The sequence below is a fragment of the Urocampus carinirostris genome, chromosome 1, assembly GCF_059441175.1.
Source record: "Urocampus carinirostris isolate Australia breed hairy pipefish chromosome 1, RoL_Ucar_1.0, whole genome shotgun sequence".
Taxonomy (NCBI): Eukaryota; Metazoa; Chordata; class Actinopteri; order Syngnathiformes; family Syngnathidae; genus Urocampus; species Urocampus carinirostris.
Window position 1 is genome coordinate 3,467,454 of NC_142349.1, and position 17,286 is coordinate 3,484,739.

General features: G+C 38.4%; 2 protein-coding genes across 3 annotated transcripts; one reads left to right on the forward strand and one right to left on the reverse strand.

Annotated features, from left to right (window-relative positions):
• Positions 1–2: 2 nt before the first annotated feature.
• LOC148373268 (cyclin-Y-like) lies at positions 3–11,046 on the reverse strand. Of its 2 annotated transcripts, none has more exons than XM_088341136.1 (10): positions 10,079–11,046; positions 8,781–8,855; positions 8,577–8,611; positions 6,895–6,992; positions 6,499–6,534; positions 6,364–6,421; positions 6,172–6,282; positions 1,729–1,895; positions 1,505–1,667; positions 3–260 (listed from the first exon to the last, which is right to left on the reverse strand). In XM_088341136.1, exons 1-10 carry the CDS (start codon positions 10,236–10,238, stop codon positions 144–146), a joined length of 1,020 nt encoding a protein of 339 aa, XP_088197262.1. In that variant the 5' UTR covers positions 10,239–11,046; the 3' UTR covers positions 3–143. The 2 variants fall into 2 exon arrangements, with proteins under 2 accessions (XP_088197262.1, XP_088197257.1); XM_088341131.1 differs by having other exon boundaries at positions 6,172–6,285.
• Positions 10,583–16,158, forward strand: LOC148373269 (uncharacterized). Its single transcript, XM_088340910.1, has 2 exons — positions 10,583–11,116; positions 14,985–16,158. Exons 1-2 carry the CDS (start codon positions 11,017–11,019, stop codon positions 16,034–16,036), a joined length of 1,152 nt encoding a protein of 383 aa, XP_088197036.1. The 5' UTR covers positions 10,583–11,016; the 3' UTR covers positions 16,037–16,158.
• Positions 16,159–17,286: the final 1,128 nt, after the last annotated feature.

Below are 17,286 nucleotides of genomic sequence, written 5' to 3' on the forward strand. Positions count from 1 at the left end.
GATAAGCCAGAGCCATTTTTATTTCAATGATAGTGAAAAAGAAGCCAGTGTAATATTGAGCTGAGTTCCACAATCAGCATACACATTAAAATACAAAAAAAGAATTATTATAAAGGAAAAAAAACATCGCCAGGCGGATGTTTTTAAGAGAGGATGGCCGGCACCCACGCTTCTCCGTCCGCTTGGTCCACGCTAGCTGAGCGTTTCCTGGATGCTCGCCGCGCGTCTTTGAATACATCGTCGCCCAATCTGGAAATAGCCTGTACACAAATACTTCGCATTTAAACTGTTGATGCTGTTAAAACTAAATCCAAAATTCCGAAGCCGACATACACATTTTCTCAAGTGAGCATTTTGGGCAGTGTCCAGACATGAAAGCTGCTGTTAAAAATAATCCCCATCAGTGACAACTAAAGACTGTGTAAGCTAGATACACCCAGAGTGGCTGAAAGGAGTCAATGGCTAATGTAGGTCAGAGCTGCTGGAAGTGGCTAAGTTTAGCAACTAGCCGGATAAGCTACTAAAAAGGCAAGAAATAATTTTTTGTCAAGCGTCTAAATCGTAGAACTGAAAGACGAGTGACCCAGCAGGACGAAGCAGGAGCAGCTAACAATGACTATAGTGTCGAGCAGCAGGCCTTAGCCTGCAGCCAAGTGGCAAACATGAGTGGCTAGAGAAGTAACGGTAGACAAAGACGATGCCTGAATCACTAAACTTTGAGACATTCGGCTGTGCAAGGCAAGTGACACGGAAGAATGTACTCTGAGCAGCTGACAATAGCAGAGGGTATTCACCTGCATTCAAGAGGCTTATGTGTGGCTAGAGAAGTAAACTCGGAGGAAAAAGTTAAAGATCCCTGAATCGCGGGACTTTGCGATGCTCACTTTAATGAGGAGTGGTGGAAGGCGAGAAACTCAGAAGGATGACGCAGGAGAAGTTAAAAAAAAAACAATAGTCTGCAGATGAGTGGCTCAAAGATTAAATAACGGGGTAATATTGTACGATTCCTGGATCACGGCACTAGGAGACGCTCACACGATCAGGTGTTGAAAGCAAAGGACACTGGAGGACAAAGCAGGGACAGCTAACAAAAACAATAGTGGATATTGGAATGCTGTATTCTCCAGCTGAGTGGCTAGAGAAGGAAATAGTGGGGGCAAAAAATGTATGTTGCTTGTAGCATGGGACTCTGATGCTTGGTTACATCACTAGCTGTGGAACGCGAGTGATAATGAGATATGAAGCAAGAATAGCTAATGATGGCAGCGAGCCATAGCCTGCAAACAAGTGCATAATATGAGTGGTTGGAGAATAAAACAGTTGAAAAAAAGTTGAAGATGCTTGAATTAACGGACTCGTGGACCATCACCTTAGTGGTTCAGCTGTGGAAGGTGTGTTGTCTTTTTAAAAACAACTTTCTGGGGTTATACTTAGGCAACATCAGCTGGGTGGCTTAGTATCTGAAGATCTCTCTTAGCTTGTAAGCGGGGTACCACATCCATACCTCCAGCCTTAGCGCCTTGCGGTGGCTAAGAGCCTCTAGCGGGATGCTGAGGTCGTTTGCCTCGGAAAGCGAGCGCAGATCGAAGTAATACTTGACGTAAACGCCGGAGGGGACGTTGATGTTGAACTGCAGCAGCTCCAGGAAGTGGCGCTCCAGACAGTTCCTGGCGGCCATAAAAACACATTTTCAGGAATGTCTGCAGGAAAGGACCATGATGCTCGTACATGTCGGCCACGGTGACGTCTTTGAGGATGTGGCAGTAGTCCACATTCCACACGGCCTGGTCGTCCCACACTTTGGACGCCAGCAGGACTGCACCCAAAACGAGACGTCTCCAGGTCCACGGACTCATGCTGACCTCTGCGTACGTCAGGAGACGCTCCAGGTAAACCTGACACAAATTGTTAAATTACAATTCTTTCACATTGAATTACAGAACCATCGTATCGTTTTAGTGTGTTGACTTTCAGTTGGTTGTGTTATAAAAAGTTATTAAGAACAGTAGAGTCCCGGAATACGTCATGAATCCATTCTGAGTCTTGGACCACAAAGTGAAATTGCCTTATAGGATGGCATAGGATCCTAAGCTAGTTAGTTCTAAAACCCCAGTACCTCAAATAGAAACGACACGAAAGAAGCTTTGTGTTATTTAGCGCCTCCTACCAGTATAAAAAAGGTTATTTAAATAAACCAATGTTGTTTTGACTAATATGCAAAAATGCATGAACAGTTATATAAATGTGCATTTTCTTTAAATACTTGTAGGTTGTACTCTTCATGAGTCTTAGAGTTTAGAAGGAGCTGACATCATTGTGAGAAGCTGGGCAAAAAATTAAAAGAAAAATGGCCACTTTAAGTCTTAGTGGTTCTTCCTTTGCATTGTAGCACTTGTTTATAGTTGCCTTACACATTTTAGCAACATTCATTGGTCAAAAGCTACACAGTGTCCCTTTAAAATAATAAAATACCAACTAACAAACATATATATACAAGTAGATTGCATTATACAATATAACTGAAAAACATTTAATTTAGTTTTGGTGTGACATGATTTAAGCTGGTTGAATGGAGTGATGGGTTGATGCAGAGGGGAGGAGACACCAGATTCAAATTCAAAATGATTTTAAAACTTCCACTTGCGAAGATTGCTATGCCATTGGAGGATTTCTTTGTCTTCATCACCTTATTTAATTAAGAAAGCCCCAATCATTGATTGGTTATGGCCGTATTCTGGTAGCAAGGGTAGCCAAGTGTGAGCCTTCTTTATATTTCTTTATGATCACATGCATTCTTTCCACAGTGCTCATTTTTTTCCTCCTCTTTAACATCACTGTAGGCCTTAGGACCCGTAGCTAACAAATGCAGAAATCTGCATGGTATCACACTAATTCGGTCCAACTTTATTCTGAACTGAAAAAGAGAGAGGGAGAGACAAGAAGCCATGATGGAAACCAATAGCAGCTCAGCATATTATATGATGTTGACCAATAGCAGACAGGCATCTTGGAGACATAATTCGTCCTCCGCACAAAAACTGAAAATTTAGAATTTTTTGCGCATGTAAAGTAATTTGTCGATTTGGCGTATTGGAGCAAATGCCACAAAGAGGGGCCGAAAAACATCTGATTCCACATCGTAAAGTGAAAAACTAAGTAGGGGAAGCCTTATCCCAGGGACCTACTGACCTTACAAAATTGTTGCTTCCATGTGAAAAGACAAAGTCCGTAAAATATTTTTGGGTGAGAATCATTTTGAAATAGGTATTTTTAACATGCCAGTGGCGATATAGAAAAAAATATTTCACCTTGAAATTGAAGTCATAAATGTCTTAGAATTAGATGCATATGTAAATGGTCTGCATTTGTATAGCACTTTTCAAGTCAATAAAGATCTCCCAAAGCACTTTATAATGTTCTTCACACTTTTACACACTAACTAACCGATAGCAGCATCAGCCATGCATTAGGGCAGGGATGTCAAACTCAATTGCACAAGGGGCCAAAATTCAAAGCACACTTAAGGTCGCGGGCCAACCAGGATAAACATTTATTGAACACGCTTAAACTTAATGTTTTTGGAACATAAATATGAATAGAAAAGGACAAGAATATTAAATTTAAACCTTAAATCACTTATACAGTATTTATTATTTTGCTCTAAATAAAAATATCTTGTTAAATTATACAACTTAGAACTTAACTTAAACAACTTAACATTAAAATAACATTCAAATTCCTTTGCTCCTACGTCAATGTATACAGTATATAAAAAAAACTTAAATACCCCAAAAGATTTTGCTCTCCTTAATATATCTCCTGTCAAAAGTAGAAATATGAAAATGCTACAAAACCTGGAAATATACATAAAACATGTATTTTTCAGAAATAACAATTCTAATCATTCCGTTTTCTTTGCTCTCAAGACTCTGATTTGATCATTTGCTCTGATCTCAGCCGGACACTGTGTAGTCCTTTGCAGTATTGTGTTTTCAGCGCGGCGAAAAGGGTATAGTATATATATATATATATATATATATATATATATATATATAGTATATATATAGTATATATATAGTATATATATAGTATATATATATATATATATATATAGTATATAGCAGGGGTCGGGAACCTTGTTGACTCAAAGAGCCATGAAAGCAAAATATATTAATTTTTTGGGGGGAAAGAGCTACACCATATATTATGAGACAAATTTACTAAAATGCTAAACCCGCGCCCCGGACAAAAGCTTAGTCTTCAGCACATTTATTTTTGATGATTTGATAAAAATTATGAAGAGAGAATAATGCCAGAGCCCATGTCCTAAAATCAACAAACATACCACTTTAAACTTCTCTTTGTTGCAATTACTCAAGATCGGTTAAACTCGTTTTGACCCTTTTTTCATACATATTGGTTTTAAAACCAAATGCAAGCATTTATTTTGTAAAAACGTCACAACATTCTGAGAACAGGGAGCCTTATGTGCTTACTTTTGGCGCAGACGGAGTAGGGCGAGAGATGGGAGGGAGTGCTTGCACTTTTTGCATAGCTCCACCCATCCCTCCCACTCACCCAATCAAATAACTTTAAGTTATCTTCCAGTGTTTTGGCGTATTTACAATTTGTTCCGTGGATTCATCAAAAAGTATCTGAACACGGATTATATAGTGAGCTTTTATATAAAGGATTCTTTAGCGTTGTACAGCCAAAACGAGTTTTTTTTTTGTGTGGCACCTTGACTGTAAATCGTTGTGAAAACGTGCCCTATATATTCTGAAAAGTACTGCTGTATAAATCAGTTCTCGTTTGGCCTTGCGTGTGTCTGAACAGGATTAATGGTTCAAGTTTTGAACCAGATGGAGAACGGGCCATTAATAACAATACGGTAATGTAAAATGGTCTTACGGGCCGGATTTGGTCACACGGCGGGCTGGACGTGGCCCGCGGGCTGGGAGTTTGACACATGTGCATTAGGGATTCAGTGTCTTGCCCAAGGACAGTTTGATATATAACAGGGAGGAGCCGGGAATCGAACATGCGACCTCTACCTCCTGAGCTATTGCCGCCCACTTAGAGTGATCAATATCTAAATGTGTCATTATAAAGTGTATCAAAGCTTTCATATGATGATAAAAATATATCAAATTGATTTTGAGGGAACAAGTAATCCCTCGGTTATCGCGGTTAATGGGGACCGAGACCACCCGCGAAAACTGAAAATCCGCGAAGTAGCGGCGCCCCTTCAAAAATGCTTCAAAAACCGTATACAGTATACCCCCCTGCCATTAAACCGAAGTGATCGCTGGCATGATGCAAGGAGTTATTGGGTGACTCATCCAGAACTCTTCACACTGGAACTGAATGGACCAAAACATGACCCACAAGTGTAGCCATGTCTTATATAATCAATTTACACGGAATAGGACTGCGGCAAAACCACTACGAACCATTCAGTATGATTGTATTAATCGCTCTCAACCACATGCAGCCATCGCAGCTTATTTTGCTTGTTAACACTACCGGTTACATATTGAAAATAAAAACTGAAAATGTGATATTTGATGAGTGTTTGGGAAACAACAGTTAAAAAAATGGTCTGTGTTCATTTTAATGAAAGTGAAAGAGCTGCCATCTGACAATAACAACATACTTTAGATGGCGGCATCGAGCCGCTTTTACAACAAATACACGAAACCACACACAATTAGCCGTGTTTAGGTAGTACAAACAACTGCTCGCTTTTGGTTTAAGAAAAGTCAAACTTGAGATAAAGTGTGACAGAAGAGAATATATTTACATCGCGTCGCCAATTTCCTCCTCTATAAACTGAGCGCCACATAAGTGAGGTGGGAGGAGTTGAAGGAGGGGGGTGAGCGAAGCGGTAACTCACCATGACTAAGCATTGTGTCAGGGCCTTCCCCTCCCCTTCACAATAAGAGTGTCCACACCGTGTCTTCAGTTGACATAAGCTTGCCCTTGCTCAAGTCAATAAATGCTTATATTGAAAAGGTAAGGTATATTTTTTAGAGAAGCTCTGAACCCGCAAAAGTGGAACCGCGAACTAGCGAGGTTCCACTGTAATATTTTTTTTGTCCTCCTGACAAAAACAATATTTGAATACATTTTCACACTTTTGATATAAATAAAAATAAAGATTTCACTCACCAGCATGACAATAGCGCACTCCGACCTAAGCTGCGCAGCGCTAAAAAGCGTCCGGACAAATCGGTACACCTGCCTGCGCTCCGGGTCCTGATACTCTGATTTGGGAGGGCCCTTCTGAATTTTTTTTTAAAGGAGGGTCAAAGTCGAATAAAAACAAAAGAATTTGAATTAAAATAGATATGGAAGCCCCACCGAAAGAGGATGAAGCCTTTCATCAAAAATATCCAAAAGCGCCGTTTGGTTGTTCTCCCTGAAAGGAGATGTCTAATCAATCAATCAATCAAAGAACCCATCAAAGACATTCCTGAACACGATGAAGGCCCTCACCTGTTTTTGATGTGAAAATAAATTGCCAACGATACACTGTGAATTAAATAAAAACAAATCAAAAACAGTAAGTCGGAAAACACACAACTACAATTCCTAACCGTCACACCAACCCCGAAAAAAATCAGGAGATTCTAACAAAAAGGAAAAATCCAGATTATGACGTAATTCAATGTCAACATGCTTAATTTTGTTATCTTTTGGGCTTGCATGTTGTATCTTCCGCTTCATTATATGTTACAGTGACCTCCAGTGGTGAATTATTACACACTGTCACTTTACGATGACTAACTTTAAACTTCGTCTTGAAGCTAAGTATAAACACAAACCAATATTTTCGCATTATGCTGTTATTTCAACGTTCTTATTATCAAACATAGTGTTTGCTAATTTTACCATTTGATGGTGTATTTGAGATGAGGCCTGCAGACAGTGTTTTCATCCAGAAAGATGGTGGAACAGGAACTGTACTTGCATCTATTGGTTGGGCCACGCTAGTAAACCAAAAAAATTAGTAATCTGAAATGATTATTCACAGCTAATACTGAGCCTTGAAAAAGTATTTGCCCCTTTCCTGAATTCTGTGGGTCTGTTTTTCATATTTATCACTTGCAAAGGTTTCAAATCATCAAATCAATTTTAATATCACACAGAGACAACCAAAGGAAATACAAAATGCAGTTTAAAAATGTTGTTTCGATTTATTTAAGGCACAAACAAATCTAAATCTATCTGGTAAAAAAAAGTAATTGCCCCCTGAACCTAATAGCAAGGTGGACCACCTTTCGCAGTAATAACAAAAATTAAACATTTACGATAATTGGTAATGAGTCTTTCAGAACGCTGTGGAGGAATTTTGGCCCTCTCTTCTTTGCAAACCGTCTCAATTGGATTTAAATCCGGACTTTGACTTTGCCACTCTAGAACCCAAATTTTGTTTGTTTTTTTGAGCCGTTCAGAGGTACCAAAGCCATTCCCAAGGCTGTTGGGCTCAAATGAACAATAGAGAAAACTGGGAACAGTGCCAAACCTTCCCATGAGTGGTCGACCAACTAAGATTACTCCAAGAGTTTGACAACAGCTGATTGAGGAGGTTACAAAAGATCTTCAAAAAACCTCCAAGGAACTGCAGGCCTTGCTGGCCTCAGTTAAGGCCAGTGCTCATGACTCCACTATAAGAAAGACACTTGCCAAAAATGGCATCTATGGGAGATTTCCCACGCAAATACATCTGCTGTCACAAAAGAACACAAAGTCGTCTCACATTTGTCAAAAGGCATCTTAATTATCCTCAAGACTTTATGACAAACTTTCTGTGGACTGATAGTCAATATTTGAACTTTTTACAAGGTTTGCAGTGCTTTACATATGGCGTAAAAAATGGCACTGCATTTGACAAAGAGAACATGATGCCAACTAAAGCATGGTGGTGGCAGTGTGATCGTCTGGAGTTGCTTTGCTGCTTTAGGGCCAAGACAACTTGCTGTGGTTGACGGAAGAATAATTTCTGGTGTTTACCAGAAGATCCTGAAGGAGAACTCCCGGCCATCAGTTCATACACTCAAACTTAAGGATCATGCCGCTGGACAACAATCAAAAATCACCAGAAAGTCCACCTCTGAATGGCTCCAAAAAATAGGAAATAAGGTTCTGGAGTGGCCAGGTCAAAGTCCGGCTTTAGATCCAATTGAGATTCTGTGGCGTAACCTTAAATGAGCAGTTTATGCTAGAAAGCCCTCTATTGTGCCAGATTTTTGCAAAGAAGAGTGGGCCAAAATTCCTCCACAGTGTTCTGAAAGACTCATTATAAATTATCGTAAATGTTTTATTTCTGTTATCACTGGCCCACCTTGCTATTAGGTTCAGGGGGCAATTGCTTTTTCACATGGGGACAGACAGGCCAATATTCTTTTTGTGCTCTAATAAATGGAATCCACATTTTGAAACTGCATTTTGTGTTGCCTTGGGTTGTCTCTGTGATACTAAAATTGGTTTGATCTGAAAACTTTGTGGGTGATAAATATGCAAATATTGCATGCAAATTCTTTTCACAGCATCGCAGAGGTAAGCTAACTCACATAGCGGATGTAATGGATCTTCTGATTTTCTCGAACTGAAAAAGACAAAAGGACTTGATGGAGTGGAGGGAGGCTAGGTTTTTATTGCATGTATATGTATTTATGATATGTAATCATATTTACGTATTTTGCACATAAGTGGTCTCATTACCTTTGTAAAAGTAGCAATTTCAGGAAGAAATATTTTCAAAATAAGGAGCTCACCGTCATTCATGCATTTGCTAAGGAATATGGTGCTGCTTTCAGGATGATCTGCTGGACACAACAATATGTTCAACTCTGGAAAAACACAAACAGGTGCAAATATCATACCGGACTGAATCTTGATCCAAACCTGGTTCACTGTAGATATATTGCAAATTTTTGGTTATTTTTCTTTCCCTTTCCTTTTTTTAATTCAATTATTTTTCTGAAAGGTGATTGTTATTTACTGTATTGTTTTTATTATCATTATTATTTATTATATTCGACTTTTTTTTTTAACTTTTTACTTTTTTTTACTTTATTCCTTTTTTATTTTTATGGTGTTTAAATAGGTCTTGTTTATCCGATGAATTTTTTTTTTGTTATTTGAATACTTAAATTATATTTTATTTTTTAGCACTAAGTTTTCCACATTTACAACGGGTAAAGATTAATATCAATTGAAAATATTTAAAGAATAGAATAAAATTTAAAATGATTATATAGAAAATTATACATACATCAAAAAACAATGTAGATAAACACAAAAAAGCAATAATAATTTAACTCCAGAAACATTGCTCACATTGAGTCTGGATCAATTTATTTTTTATTTTTTTTAACTGTACAAAATGGTAGTTTTATTGTAATGTCCACATTCAAACAAATAATGTTGTTATAAATAAAAGATGCAATTGGGTTGTGTCTAAAAACGAAAACAAAATTTAAAACACAAACTAATAAACTCAAGCGAGGATTGGTCCATTTTTATTTTTTTAATTACATTCATTTACTCTTTGTGTATCATTCATTTTGTATATTTAATAATTACTGGAAATTATCGCAAATTGGATACATCTTTTCAAATTACTTTAGAAATCTTACATTAAAAATGTAAAGCTAAAGCTCAATATCAACCCTTAAAAACACCTAGCAACATAACACGGATAGGATTTTACACTTTATTTAAACTGCTAAATTATTGAAATATGGATGTTTTTTTATTTTAGATTAGAATCTTATGTACCCCAAATTATGAACCAGTTATAATCACGAAGGCCTAACCAAAGTTTTTTTATTTGTTTTGTCCAGGAAGTTTAAAATAAGACGTAAGACGAGATGCCACTGAATAATCAATGAACAACACAACACCTCCCAGGGCTCCCAGGGCTGAATACCAACTCTCTTCTTTTTTTCTGGAAATATCATATCATTCTTTTTTTCTTTTTTTCTTTTGAAATTTTAAGATCAGTTTTTTTACAGGACAGTATGTGCTATGATTAAACGTTCCATACCAAACCCTTGTTGCGTTCTCTTACCGTCCATATTCTCGATATCACTGATGTGTTGCAGGCTGTTCTTTATCAGAAAGTTTTCTTCTTCTTGTGGATTTTGTTCTGGTTTGGTGTGGTCTGCATCAAGTCTGGAGTGGCCTTTTAGATCGGTGGAAATGCAACAAGACGGGATGCTGTTGCCCATCCTGAACTGCTACGAAGCTTAGAAGTTGAATCTCAAAAGTCAGAGTGTCCCTGAACATACACCGTTTGAGTTTGAGGGAATCCCTGATGCGGCTTCGTTTTGAAATGAAATATTCAACCTTCTATGTGTTTTTTTTAACTAAATGAACTCGATTTGTTTTATTAAATGATTTCGGTAGTAACATTTCGTTTTAAATTGTTTTGTAATAAAACACAGCACTTCAACGCTGCTTACATACAGCAGCCAATCAAATTGCAGCTATTATATTCCTCATAAAGAACAATTTTTTAATAGATTGACAGACATTTTAAGCGACTAGAAATTATGAGGAACTTTAAAACTAAAAAAGAAGAGCAACATTGATATAGGCTTAAAGAAGTTGACCAGGTAACAGAGAACGTGCAACAGGGTGCAAATTTATTTAAACTTAGTTTTATGAATATGATTTTAATTTATTATATTTTAAATTGTGCTACAATAAAATACGTCAATTGACGACAGCGCTTCAAGACAGCCAATCAAACCGCAGCAGTGCGCGTGCAGCACAGTTACTTCCGTAAACACAATACGTTTGAACGAAATATCCTCAAATATTTTTGTCAATAGTTTAATGGTTGGAAATTATATTGAAAGCGATTTAGAAAGCTAATTAACTTCTTGGACTAAAATAAATAAAAGACGAGTGATATTTTCAACGCGGTTTTGTCGAGCTAGGCTAAGCCAGCCGGCTAACAAAGAGAAGCAAATAACAGTTTTGATTTTATTTTTCTTGTTTAAAATGTGTGCAAAGTCAACATCAAACGAAGAGTTTAACGTCATTGAAATCAAAGTAGAGGACGTGGAACAGCCGTGCGATGTTTGTGAGCTACAAAGAGCAGGTTAGTACACTAGTTTTTATTCCAAAACGGATGCAAATATTGTACACTAGTATAGATCATTCAATCTGTTGATTTTTGCTCTTTACATGCTACTTTATGGCTCATTTTCAAAATCGAATGAGTTCAGAAATTGTAATCACTCGAAGCTTTATTGTTTGGCTAACGTAATTTCTTCTTAGGAAAAAATAGTTAATAACAATACTGAGTGTAACGAATTTTATACTATAAAACAAGCAAAGCAAAAGAGCACCACAATACACACACATATATAGCAAAAAGTGCAAATAAAGGTAATTGATTATTTTCAAGCACAATGCATGTGCTTTAATACTGAATGTCACACATGCTTTAGCTCAGGATGGGCAAACTTTTGGAGTCGCATGCTACACTGGGTTAAAAATTGGGCAATGGAGCTGGGAATAAAGAAAATTATTTTATTTATTTTACTGACGATGCAGTCTTGGGGCAGCACAGCGTAGCGGTGGTTAGCGCGTGTGTGGCACAGTTCTGAGGTCATGGGTTCAAATCCAGCATCCAACCTTCCTGTGCGGAGTTTGCATGTTCTCCCCGTGCTTGCGTGGGTTTCCTTCGGGCACTCCGGTTTCCTCCCACTTTCCAAAAACATGCATGTCAGGTTAATTGGCCTGGTCCAAATTTTTCCTAGGTGTGAATGAGCGAGCGAATTCTCTGTCCCTGTGTGCCCTGCGACTGGCAGGCAACCAGTTCAGGGTGTCCCCTGCCCACTGCCCGAAGATGGCTGGGATGGGCTCCAGCACCCGCGCGACCCTACTGAGGATAAGCGGTGCAGATAATGGATGGATGGATGGATGGATAATGGATGCAGTCTTGAATCTGATACCTCATGAGGGAAAAATACCATTTATTTATCGTCACAGCCATTTCGAAGAAATGTATATTTCTCTTTTTGGCATTTTTAAAAATCTTTTACTTTTTTTGCAGATTACTCTCAGAAAATGAAAAAAGGGAGAACCGTCTTTATTAGAATAGTAGCGACCATATATTCATTTGCTTTGTCTGGAAATGGATGCAATTTTGAACGCTCAGATTAAAACAAAGACGTCGACGTTTTTTCCTCATTTAAAATGTTGCCGTCTTTGTGAATGTTGGGGACAAGAGTGTGCCAAAATCAACACAGTTTCATTAGTCATACGTTTTCAATAATCACTTTATACATAATATATTCTTAACACGGCATTAAAACACCCCGGGCTTTAGTTTGCCCACAGGTAGTGTTATAATAAAATATTATAGTCTGATTAAAAGTGAAGAATTATGGTCTTTTTTTCTCTCAAGCTGATAACTGTGATGTCATGTTTAGCAGGTAATGGTACGATAACTTGGCTTGAAAAGAATGTATCCTTAATATATTTGTTTTGTTCACAGAAAAAAACTTCATAAAACAACCATCATTATCTGAACATTATTTGAAACTAAATATACTACAAGGATATAACATCAATTTCATTTTTTTCTCCTAAATAAATGTCTGTCTAAGACAGAATAGAAATGGCAATAAATCTCAATTACAGTGATTTGCAAATTTGTTGGCCACCCGAGAACTGTTTGACATATTGCCATATTTCAGGCTTAAAATTTATGGATTTAAAACTCCATTTTAAGAATCAACAACACGTGAGATACAAAAGTGAAAAGAAACCAAATGTATTCAACATTTTTATTGTGCTAACAAATACAAAATCAAGTCAAGTCACATTTATTTGTGTAACCCTTAATCACAAGATGTCTCAAAGGACTGCACAGGATTACAATACAACATTACCTAAACTAAAATCGACATGCGGGCAAGGAAAAAATCAAAACCTCAGCACGAAGAAAAAAGAAACCTTGATAAGGGGCCTCACAAGTGGTAGTCCCCCTTCCAGGATGACCAGGGTACAGAAGATTTTGCATTGGGAAACAGTACAGAAAACATAGTGAACATCAATAAAAGGAAACAATAGGTAATATGTTAAACTTTGTCTAGAAAGTGCATGACAGTAACATCGTCTCAAGCCTGTTAAATAGTCCAATAAGTCCATAACAGCAACGATGTAGCTTCCCATCTCGCCGGGTGGTCGATGTAGGCGTTGAAATGCTTCAGGTTCAGATGCTCGTCTGCTAACTCATCTCAAATTGTCCTTATCCCTAGTATCACTACCGGCCAGGAAGTTGGAAAGAACAGGAAAGAAGTGGGCATCAATCATAAGCGATTGAATAGAAGCGGTTCTTAAGTCTAGATTTAAAAACTTCCACTGAGGTTGCAAATCTTATCTCCGGAGGAAGATAATTCTACAGCATGGGGGCTCGGATGGAGAATGCACTCGAGCCTGCTGACTATTTGTTGGCTCTTGGAGACACAAGAAGACAGGCATTTTCCAAGAGGAGGCTCTGTGCAGGAACATAGGGGGAAACCAAAACTAAGAGATAAGAGGGCGCAAGTCCATGCAAACATTTGAATGTTAGTAAGAGAACCTTAAAGTCACACCTTAAGCCAATAAAATCGAAAAAGGTGGCCTTTCAAAAATATTGCTGCTCCCCCTCCCTCCTTTGAGTTAACACTTTTCCTCAAGTCTTTTTGTATATGTCTCTACAGTATACATCATGAGACAGAAATATTTTGCCTTTCTTTCTAACAAAACAGCTCAAGTTCCCGAAGGTTTGATGGTTATTGTGCACAGGATTATTCAGATCTTTCCTTAAATGTGTAATAGGATTGAGGTCTGGACTTTGGCTTGGCCCTTCTAACACCTTTATTTTGTTAGTTTTAAATCATTCCATTGTAGATTTTACATTATTTTTAGGGTTGTTGTCCTGTTGGAAGGTGAACTTGCGCCCCATTCTCGGGTTTCTTGCAGATTCCAACAGATTTTCCACCAGGATCACCCAGTATTCGGCTCCCTCCATCTTCCCATCAACTATCTTTCTAGAAAAGCAACCCCAGCCAACCAACCCTGATCTGACTACAGCACCTTGTCCCACAAATTATTTGTCTCTCACGTGGCTTTCTTTCCAAACGCCAAATTGGTATTTTTGTAGTATTCTTTCATAAAGGGCTTTCTTCTCATAAAGGACAGATTTATGCAGACTAATGGTCGTCTTATGCACATATTGTCTCTCCTCAGCTAGGGATGCCTTCATCTTGGTTGATTCACTGATTAGTTTTCTCCTTGTTTGGGCCAATAGTTTGGAGGGACAACCAGGTCTCGGTAGGTTTGCAGTGGTTTTATGCTATTTCTATTTCAATATAATTGCTCATTCAGTGCTCCGAAAGATGTGTAAATGTTGCAATATCTTCTTTTATTCCATTCCTGCCTTGAACTTTTCCACTTTGTCCCTGACCTCCCTGGTGTGTCCTTTGTTCTTCATACTGCTGTCTGTTCTGCAGTGTGTCCTTTTGCAGACCACCGAGCCCATCACAGAGCAGGTGCACTTAAACTGACACAGGTATACTCTGTTTATCACTGTTAGTCATGTTGGGCGAAATTGGATCGTTCAGAGGTCATCAGGAAAGTTCTGGAGTCAATCGGCTGAACCTAGCAAACAAAGGATAACAAATTTTTGCAACACCTACTTTTTAGTTTTTTTAAAATGTAAATATAATTGGAATGGTAAAATAATTTAATTCCACTTTGCGATTGTCTCTCACATGTTGTTGATCCTTATAAAACATTTGCAGTTTTTTTAGCTTTAAGTTTGAAGTCTGAAATGTGTCAATATGACCAAAAGTTCTTGTGGGCACTGTAAATGTCCGTTATATAGACATAGAACAGAAATAGCAATTATTTGGAATTGAGTGTGTGATATTCAGCAAGACAATGTATTTTATCTGTTTTTGGATTTGTTTCAGGCATTTATCCTCACCCAGTGAAAGTCGAGGACGAGAAGCATCAAAATGATTCAAAATGGCCTCTTATCTTTGACAATGGAGTGTCCGAATGTGAGAACAGGTGGGCGGAGCCTCCAAGCTCAAGCTCCGAACAAATAACAGCATGTGAATTTTCACAAATTCATTGGTCAAACTTGCCTGATGGTGATTTGGCACGTTGTCACAGGGACAACATCCGCTGGGAATGTTCCCTCTGCCGAAAAACATTCGGCGCCAAACATACTTTGAAAGTGCACGCCCGAACGCACACTGGGGAGAAACCATTCATGTGCTCGGTTTGCGGCCTCGGCTTCTCCGTCAAGTTGAACCTAACCCGACACGCACTGACGCACACCGGAGAGAAACCTTTCGTCTGTTCCTTTTGCGGCCTCTGCTTCTCCGACAGGAATAATTTAACCAGACACACCTTAATGCACACAGGAGAGAAACCGTTTTCTTGCACAGTTTGCGGGAAAAGCTTCTCGCAAAACTCGCACCTGAGCAGCCACAGCAGAACGCACACTGGGGAGAAACCGTTTTCCTGCAGCGAGTGTGGCAAAGGCTTCTCAGAAAAGTCTAATTTAAACAGACACGCCAGGACGCACAGTGGAAGGAAGCCTTTCGCCTGCTGCGAGTGCGGAAAAAGCTTTGCTCAAAAGAAGGATTTGACAACGCACGCCCGGACGCATTCTGGAGAGAAACCTTTCGCCTGCTCATTTTGCGGGAAAAGAGTCGCTCAGAAATCTGATTTGACCAGACATTACCGGACTCACACTGGAGATAAACCGTTCCCTTGCTTGGAGTGCGGCAAACGTTTCTCTGACAAGACGAGTTTGAAAGTGCACGGTTGGACACACACCAGAGAGAAACCCTTTTTCTGCTCCGACTGCGGACGGAATTTTTCTCGGAAATCAAATTTAAGAAATCACGCGGGAAAGGAAAAGTCGAGTTGCCGAATTTGTGCACAACAATTCTCTTGTCCAAAGCTTGTTGAGAGACACCAGTGCAGTCCCCTCAGCCCTCCTGCAAGTTGAAAGAGAAAACAGTTTTTCCTCTCAAATTTTGCTTTGGTTAAACCTGTATTCATTTAGTTTCTATTTTATTGTGTTTTTTTAGATCATACATTCTCTGATGTCACATAAAGCTCTTTGGTCTACTTTTGTTCTTTTTAAATGTGTAAAGTTTGAGAGGTTTTTGTTACAAAATATTTGTTGCTGTTTGAATATGTTAATTTGTATTTTTGGGTTGGGGTCCTTACATGCAAACATTTTTAGATTTACAACTTAACTAGCGACGCATGATATTGATAGAAAAGTAATTTTACCTATAAAATTCTATTTGAAGACCGATAACTTTAAAAAAAAACAGGCAAAAATCAAATTATTGTAATGTAATAAAAAAAAAAGTTGCACATTATTTAGCCCCGGTAAATGTGACTTGACATGTCTCCAAAAAGTTGTTTTGGAGAGATTAGAGCTGGACTTTATCATCATTAATCTATTTTTAATAACTCTAATGTCAAACTATTTTGAGTGCCATAAAACTAGACTAAGTGACTCCCTCTTAGCTATACACTTTAGTAGCTAGAATACATCAAAAAAGATATACAAATGTTGTTTATCATTGTATTTTTATTCGTAAAGTGAATATTTTGCAATTGAAAGGTGATTAAACTTACAATCTAGGATAGAAGGCACATGTTTTACTATGCATAATATTTATACTTTTTAAGTTAATAGAATAATTACAATATAATTTATCTTCTTAGGATTTTTTTTTTTCTGTGTGGGATTTCAAAACACCAAAAATAAAATAATTGGATGAGAGCACAGACAAGGACTACCTGCATAGTGTTTCCAACTGACATACCTCCGCCCGTGCAAAATGAGAGGGGTAACTGCAGGGTCATCAGCCAAGAGCCACCCTTCAATGATGTTTTGATCTAAATTAATCTCGGAATATCTCATGGTGGTGGGGCAATGGCAGGGACGTCTCCTTGCACTTCTCCCCAAGCCTCATTTTCCCCCCACAACTGGTCCTTCTCAGTCACAGCCAGAAGCTGACTCAGTCTCTTCAGATTGGCCTCTTCAGTTCAGCTCCTCTCACTCCAATCTTCCTGAGGAGCCATTGGATGGCTCTTCCAACAAAAACCCCTGCAGCCCACCTCTACAGGGTAGATGTTTCCCAATCTGCTCTGCTACCAGCTTTGTGTATTTGTCTTTCTTTCTGTCATATGCAGCCTCTACTCATCTCTCCCAAGGTACGTGGCCCTCTGCTATGATCG